At 40.4% G+C, this 8,697-nt stretch overlaps 1 protein-coding gene across 1 annotated transcript; it reads left to right on the top strand.

Annotated features, from left to right (window-relative positions):
* Positions 1 to 227: 227 nt before the first annotated feature.
* Positions 228 to 5,266, top strand: SLN (sarcolipin). Its single transcript, XM_010360855.2, has 2 exons — positions 228 to 341; positions 4,640 to 5,266. Exon 2 carries the CDS (start codon positions 4,715 to 4,717, stop codon positions 4,808 to 4,810), a length of 96 nt encoding a protein of 31 aa, XP_010359157.1. The 5' UTR covers positions 228 to 341; positions 4,640 to 4,714; the 3' UTR covers positions 4,811 to 5,266.
* The last annotated feature ends 3,431 nt before the right edge of the window (positions 5,267 to 8,697 follow it).

The raw sequence follows: 8,697 nt of genomic DNA, 5'->3' as shown, positions 1-8,697 counted from the left end.
AAGATACATTTAAAACCCACATCAATTGCACTAAAAGTCAACTGGAAACAGAAGGTTTTTAAATCCTGGTAGTGGCAAATTGGCAGCCAAAGGAACAGAGTCTTAGTCAATATATTCCCATGTCCCACTGAACACAAATAGCCTCGAACCTTCGGAGGGTGTTCTTTTGAGATGCTTCATCAGTGACATCACAGTGATTGCCAGCTTCCACGGACTACTTTAGGCACTGCCCAGAGTCCAGGAGTCCAGACAGCCTGGGAGGGGAGAAGGAGTTGGAGCTGAAGTTGGAGACAGCGAGGAGAAACCTGCTATAGCCAGGGTGTGTCTTTGATCCTCTTCAGGTAACTGCAGGATTTTTATGCTTAGCATACGGTGTGTGTGTGTGTACAAGCTGCAAATGAGAAAGGCAGAGGAATGTTTACATTTCTTAATGAAATAGGCAATGCCCCTTGTATACAGCATGCCTTAAGGTATAAAGTGAATACTACTGCTTTCTGTTTTCCTTTTCTTTCTCCTAAGGGTATGCATTTTCTCCCTTCCTGGTAAAAAAAAAAATTTTTTTTTTGTATTATGGAAGAAGGTCTGTTTGCTATCTTCTCTAAGTCTCCATTCAAAGAAAACCAATGTCAAACTTCCTGTACAATTTATTCAGAGCTTCTTTGGGTTTTAGTTCATCCACTTGCAATCACTGGATCATATGGCATGACCTTGACTTCAGGGAATGTTTAAAATAAAACCCAAAGTGTCTTTATGGGTTAACAGCAGAAAAATGGAATTTGGCTGATCTGAATTTCTGCCTAACTGGTTCATGTATAAATGTGTGTGAAAGGAATGTTCACACCACACCTTACCGTTAGTATATGTGTTGATTGAATTGAATTCACTAGAAATTCTCACCTTAACTCTTTATGTTTTATTCTTCTAAAGTCACATAAAATAATAAATACTTAAGGTCACCACTAAAGTGCAAGAAGTAGCAAGACGTAAATCCCAAGAAGGAAAGAAGTGTGATGGGTAGCCTGCTAATTCAGAAATGACTGAAAAAAATGTAAAGAGTGCATAAACATATACAGTTTATTTATTTATTTATTTATTTATGAGACGGAGTCTTGCTCTGTCCCCCGGGCTGGAGTGCAGTGGCCGGATCTCAGCTCACTGCAGGCTCCACCTCCCGGGTTTACTGCCATTCTCCTGCCTCAGCCTCCGAGTAGCTGGGACTACAGGCGCCCGCCACCTCGCCCGGCTAGTTTTTTTTTGTATTTTTTAGTAGAGACGGGGTTTCACCGTGTTAGCCAGGATGGTCGCGATCTCCTGACCTCGTGATCCGCCCGTCTCGGCCTCCCAAAGTGCTGGGATTACAGGCTTGAGCCACCGCGCCCGGCAAACATATACAGTTTAAACAGTAACTAAAAGGCAACACTTCTATAATTATCATCCAGGTCAAGAAACAGACCATTGCCAGCACCCAGAAGCCCATTCCTGATCAACCCCCCTTCTGCCCTTCTGCCTCAGATGTTGGGATCCTCTTGTCCCTGTTATTCTTTATAGTTTGACCATCTATGTCTGCATTCCTAAACAATATGATTAACCTCCCTATTTTTGACTTCATATAAATGAAGTCATATTCTGTTTCTTTTGTAAATTCTTCTTCCACCCAACAGTTATATTTGTGAGATCTACCCATTTTGTGTGTAGCTACAGTTCATACGTTTTCTTTGCTTTATAAAATTCAAATGTATGAATATACCACAATTTATCATCCATTCTGCTGTTGATAAACATTTGAGTTGTTTCCAGTTTGGAGTTATTGTGATAATATTGCTGTGAACCTCTTTGTTTATGTAACCTGGCACACACGTCCTTGAATGTCTTAAGGTAGAAGTGAAATGCTAGATATTAGAGAATGAACATTTTCACCATTAATTCTAAGAAAGCCAAATTGTTTTCCATAGTGGTAGAAAATTTATGCTAACTTGGTTTAGCCAGGCCAGTTAATTGCAGTGATAATTCCATTGTGTCATAACTCCTAGGAAGTGACCACAATTCTAGTAACTAGTCCCAGTCTGCTAATTCTAGCTTTGCCTCTAACTTGTTATCTGTCATTACACAAACATCTTAATCTCCTCTCTCTAAAAGTCAGTTTCTCAGCTGCAATCTTGAGAATAACTGCAGTAACACTTGCCTGCGTTGTTGTGAAGGTAACATGAACAGAGCTGTGGAACAGCTTTCAATAGTATTTTTCTCATTTTCTGAGTATATCCTGTTGGATCACTATCCATGATTCCTGTGACTTAACAGCTTAATTTAATAGGCAGATTTAGTGGTACTGTTGTTTTGCCCTCCTTGAATTGAATTGTTTTGATCATTATAAGCCAGGCTTCATATTTTCTGCATTTCTTGAGAACTTACCCAAATAAATGGACATTTGGACTAGGGTTTTATTTCATTGATAAGTCTATAAGAAAGAGTCTGTCTTCATTTCTCATTCCTTTGCCTCCAGGCACCTTGGTAAGACTCATTACCTTTCTGTTCTCCTCTGCTCTTTTGTACATTCTCATAAATCCTTTTTCCTTGATCTAGTCATTTTCTTCTGTTTACTTTCTTCTCCAAGCAAATCTTTGTAAAGATTTTCTATTTTTTCCCCTTTTTATTTTCTTGGAGAGACAGGGTCTTGCTATGTTATCCAGGCTGGTCTTGAACACCTAGGTTCAAGTGATCCTCCCACTCATTATTAGACTGCCTGAATAATGTGCAAGCCTCCCAAAGTGCTCATTAGAGGCATGAGCCACCATGCCCAGCCATTTGTGATGGTTTTCATTGGCAATTTACTATTTCCTTCATGCTGAGGTCTAAAAGATGGATAACAATTAAAAGGGAGATGAAACATAAATCTGTCATCATTTGGCTATATATTTGCTGGTTGGCACCATCTGATTTGAACTTGTATTTTTTTTTTTGAGACAGGGTCTCATTATGTTGCCTAGGCTGGTCTTAAACTCTTAGGCTCAAGGAATCCTCCCACCTCAGCTTCCCAAGTAGCTAGGTCTACGGGTACCCACTGCCATGCCTGGCTGAACCTGTATGTTATGCCAGTTACACAATATGAAAAATGATTAATCATTTGGCATTTATGCAATTAATAATTTGGTCCATTGATAATATAATCAATACAGTAATTACAATTAATAATTCAGTCATGTTAGATAGTTAAAAAATACCACTCAGACCAAAAGCTTGCTAACAACCCTTTCAGCCTCTTGAACTCTCAACTTTAGCAAACAAACAAAACACCTTTTCTCCCTAAACTTTCACTCTACAGTAGACTTTGGCCCTAAATATCTAAGATATAAATATCCTAATTATCCAAAATTCATAAATCTTTAATTTCATTTGGACTGCCTGAATAATGTGCAATTTAAACTATCTCACTGAAGACAATAATTTGATGACTTCATTGCATATGTTCTCAAAGTATGATTTCCTGTATGGACAATCTGTACATACTATGAAGATACCATCCCTGCTCTTTGAAATGTTTACGATCTAGGCACATCCTGGACCTGACTAAAAACAGCTGGCACAAGCCCTTGTTGAAATAGAAGTACCCATGAAGTTAACACTTGCTCTTTGGGCTGAATGCCTGTTATGCGAGGGGCTTTTGGTTGATCCCAGTAGGCTGTGTGCCCAATGCAGGACTTGTCAGAGGCCATGCAGCTGTTGAAAGTACTTTCTGCTTTCTGTAGAGTTAGATGAAGACCTACAGCAGTCTGAGGCCTGAAAGATTACGGCATCCCACTTACCTACGTAATTCAAAGCAAGAACAATACTAAACCATAAAGTTTTTCTGTTTTGGTACCCCTGCTTATTGATACTCTTAAGAAAAGTATACACATGCATATGCACACACACACAAACACACACAGAAGTTGGAGAAAGAAAAATGTAATATTTCACATTTTATGAAAAGCACCAATACAATCATCACAGGAAAAAAATCAGGACAAAAATGGTGGTCTTTATGACATTAGACAGAAAAATTAGGCTGTCTGTAATCATTAGGGCTCTTCAGAGAAACATAACTAATTGAATGTGTTGTGTTGAGGGGATTGGTGTCTGTTTTTAAGGAATTGGCTTGTGTGATTGCAGAGACTGGCAAGTCCAAAATCTGCAGGGTGGGCTGGTGGGCTGGTAGGCTGGAGACTCAGGGAAGTCTCCAGTCCAAAGACAGTCAGGAGGCAACATGTCCCAGATCAAGGTGTTGACACAGTTGGTTTCTTTTGAGTCCTTTCTTTGGCTTGTAAATGCCCATCTTCTCCTTGTGTTTTCACATAGTCTTCCCCTCTGTTTGTGTCTGTGTCCTAATCTCTTCTGATAAAGACACTAGTCATATTGGATTATGGCCTACCTTAATTACCTCATTTTAACTTATTTACCTCTTAAAAGACCCTATCTCCAAGCACAGTTGCATTCTGAGATACTGTGGGCTACAACTTTGACATGTAGATTTTTGGGGGATACAATTTAGCCCATCACACTCTCCTTTTCCACAACACTTCTGTTTCCTTTGAGGAAAGGACGAGCATTGTTATACAGGAATGCTCATTAATCTCCTTGTGTTTTCTTTGTTATGTTTTATTAGGAGGTGAGGACAAGCCAGAGGTTCTTGGTGTGCCCTCAGAAGTCTGCCTGAAGTTCTCACCAAGCCGCTGGGAAAATGGGGATAAACACCCGGGAGCTGTTTCTCAACTTCACTATTGTCTTGATTACGGTTATTCTTATGTGGCTCCTTGTGAGGTCCTATCAGTACTGAGAGGCCATGCCATTCTCCTGGGATTGACTGAGATGCTCTGGAGCTGCCTGCTCTATGCCCTGAGACCCCACTGCTGTCATTGTCATGGGATGCCGTTCTCCACCCGAGGGCACCTGTGACCTGCACTCACAATGTCTGCTATGGCGTAGTGCTAGGATTGATTATGTGTTCTCTAAAGATGCTGCTCCCAAGGGCTGCCAAGTGTTTGCCCGTGAATGTTAGATTTATTCCCCAGCTCTTAACTGAAAATGTGTTAGACAAGCCACAAGTTAAAATTAAACTGTATTCATGATGATGTAGGATTGTTACAAGCCTCTGATCTGTCTCACCACACATCCCTTCAACCCACATGGTCTGCAACCAAACTCTAATTCAACCTGCCAGAAGGAATGTTAGAGCAAGTCTTTGTCAGCCCTTACAGCTATCATGTGAATAAAGTTAAGTCAACTTCAAAAACAACTTCTAGAATTTATTTTAGCTTCCATGTGTGATAGAGCATTTGACCCTTGGCTGGGATTGGAATGACAAGTGCTACCGTATTTCTAGCATTTGAGGTAAGCCAAGATGCTCCAACTGCTGAAGATTTGAAACCAAGTCAACACACTGTGTCATATTTCAAGTAATTCCATTGGTTCAGCGCTCCTCAAACTTTTCCCCTAAACTAGTCTCAAGGGCAGAGGCAGAATAAATCCATTCCACTACAGGGTCTGAAGCATAGCCTGAATTGCCAGCTAAAAGTGCAACATTTCTTTGAAGTCTTGTGTTTTATCTTTAGAATCCACAAGAAATGTATTTTCTACCTTATAATATCTTCATGTTTGTTTTCATATAAATATTTAAAATTATTTACACTAAGTAACACAAGAACATGAGTCATGTACCTAAGAGTAGCATATTCTATTTTGGTTATTGTTATTACACAAATGGAGCTAGTCTTTAATCAGCTACAGTTCTAAAAGGAGGAAAATAGAGAATGCAAACTTATATGTTTATAAAAGACATATAAAATAGACGTTTCTTAAACATGTTGCCAGAACACCCCATGTTAGACAGACCAAATCCGCTATTTGTGCCAATGCTGAGGTAACCACGGAGAAAGGGAATGTTGTTAAACCTCATCTTACAAAGCTGCCTTCGTGAAGGCATTTCTTGCCAAGAATTTGACCTGTCATTGAGGCATTGCCTACATCGCATTATAGTTCTTAACCCTGGCTACATTCAAAGAAAGTCAATTATCCCAGGGGCGATTTTTCAAAATACTGAGGCTGGGTCCTTCTCAGACCAATTAAATAAAAATCCCAGGGGATAGAGTCCAATTAATCTCTAAAAATATTTTCTAGATGATTACATTGTGTAGCCAGAGTTGAGAATCTACTGATACCAACCCTTGCTTCTCAAAATTCAATGTGATTGTGAATTACTGGGAAGTCTCATTTAAATGCAGATTCTAATTCCATTCTGATTCTGATACTGATTCAGTCTGGAGTGGGGCCTGAGAGCCTACATTTTGGACAAGATCCTAAGTGATGCCCGTGCTGCCCTTCCAGACTGCCACCCTTGGATTAACATATTAGAATCGCTTGGAGGACCTTTAGCAAAACCACGCAAGCTTGAGCCCAATTCCTAGTTGTTTCTAATTTTTCAGCCTTGGGTGAACCTGAGTGTTATTCTTTTTTAGAAGAACTCCAGGTGACTCTAATGTGCAGTCAGGATTAAGAATCTTCAAATAGCAAAAGAAAAAAATGTTATATTTTGAGAGGTTCCTCTCCAAATTGGGAAATAGCAGTGTATAGTCCTCAGTGCCTTGTTCCTAATTTCAGTTAGATTCCACATATGGATGTGCAACTGCTAATGATTTAGTAGGCAGCACATGTACTCATAGACTGGTGGCTCTAGGGCCCTTAGTAGATGGTTAGCGGTCTTTCCCCTATTTGCAGAAAACCTGCTGTTTGTGTATGTGTTTGAGAAAGTGTGTGTGTGTGTTGGGGAGAGCCACAACATTCCCTTCAGATGTTGGACCATCTGGCCTCTCACTGAAGTCTGAGTGATGGTGCCAACACTGACAACAGGTACCATTTATTGAGTCTACCATATATGAAACCCTGTTCTGGGCACTTTTCATAACTCATGCCATTTAGCAGATTTGGGAACTGAGGATCAGAGACTTCACTAAATAGATGTAAGTGGGGAAGCCGCAATGAGAAAAAGATCGTGTTAACCTCTATGCGGAACTGTGTACACATGCTTTGTTATAGATCTCCAAACCATTGGATTATGGTTTAGGTTTTACCCTCACATTCTTTAGCATTCTAAAATATCAGCCTGTTTAGATCAAGGTAACAATTGCAGTTCTCTGTGTCATTTCTTTTTGCTTGTTAATCCTCACTCCTTTCTTTCTCTAACTTCCTGTGACTGAATCTACTGAGAAGGCCCATTTTTAGACCACACTGTGAGCAACCTTTGCAGGGATAGGACATCTATTAACAACTTCAGTGGTGGGGCTAGGAGTTATGTAATGTCTTTCACATTCAGGAGTCCTAGTTATGGCTAAATCCCAGTCTGACTCATAAATCTCCTTTATGTACAACCTTCCCTATGACCTCAAGTACCCTGACTCATCACAGAACTCTGCGTCCCTCAATGTTGGCCCCATTCACTGAAATGCTGCCTGATTATCCCAAACAAGATGCTACTTCTCCTCTAGAACCAGAGCACTGAATCCTAGTTAATAACTGAAGTTCCAGCTCATAGACTTGATCCTACTCTGGCTTTTTTCTCTTGTGTTCATTCATTCATTCAACAAGTACTTATTATGCAACTAAGTGTTGGACGTTTACTAGACATTGGAGATAAAATGGCGAGACAGCCAAGCCCCATTCTCATGGAGCATACCATTTAGTGGGGGAGACAGATACGTAAATAGGTAGTTACAATGGTGTGAAAAGTTCTTTGACGAGATAAGGATAAGGTGCTGTTGGAGGAGATTCCAGGCAGAAGGAATAGCATGAATGAAAAATCAAAGGCTAGAGAGGATGACGAATTTAGGTGTAGCTGAAGCACACAGTATCTCTCCAGCCACTGGCAGTAGTCATGCCACATAAGAGCAGATTTCACAATTCTCACCACGTTGCTCTGACTTCCAAGTTGAATCCCTTCTGCGATTCTTGCTGGCATGCCTCATGCACTGGAGGGGGACCTTTGCCACCAACAATTGTTTGAGTCGTGTCTGTGCTTACATATAACTTAGACATTGGTCTAGGGCCATCCTATCACTTGTATCCACAGCAGCCAGACTGGCTCTTCCCATTTACCATCTCACCCCATTGAGCAGTTCTCTGTTGGGTGATGTTCTCCTCTTCTTGCCATAAGTCCTGGGATGCCAAGATCCCAGCATGTATTGGTATTGAGCTGCCTACCTTACCATACCAACCAACCAACCATCTGAATTTTTAAAAAAATATATCCTTCAGTGCTGACTTAAACTTCCAGTCTTCTCTAAACTCACTACTAAGGTGTACATCCTTTGGAACTTCTCGTTTTTATCTAACTATTCTCCTACATTGAAATACACACACTTTTGCTTCATTTCTGGCAGTCTCAACACCATATCTGGTCCCTAACTCCTCTTCCTGGGGCTGCCACATAGTTGGCTCTGTAAGGCGTAAGAAATTATCCAGGTAATTCATGTCCCAAGCCATGGCTCTAAGAAAAGAGACTCAAGATACTCCAACCTGATCAGCATCCATAATCACATTTCCATCTTTGCTTCATGGACCCACATGGGGTGTGTGAAATGGTCACAAAATGGTAGTGCTTCCATTGTTCTCTAATTTAATTTAAGGCATCTCAAGGGGACGGCACTTCCTTTACTTTTACTATTCCTTTAT

Source organism: Rhinopithecus roxellana, chromosome 15 (assembly GCF_007565055.1).
Source record: "Rhinopithecus roxellana isolate Shanxi Qingling chromosome 15, ASM756505v1, whole genome shotgun sequence".
NCBI lineage: Eukaryota > Metazoa > Chordata > Mammalia > Primates > Cercopithecidae > Rhinopithecus > Rhinopithecus roxellana.
The sequence above is the reverse complement of the archived record's forward strand: the minus strand, read 5'-3'. Positions and strand labels throughout refer to the sequence as shown.

Excerpts from the sequence above, each read along its gene's own strand:
- SLN (XM_010360855.2), top strand. The coding sequence starts at position 4,715 with ATGGGGATAAACACCCGGGAGCTGTTTCTCAACTTCACTATTGTCTTG.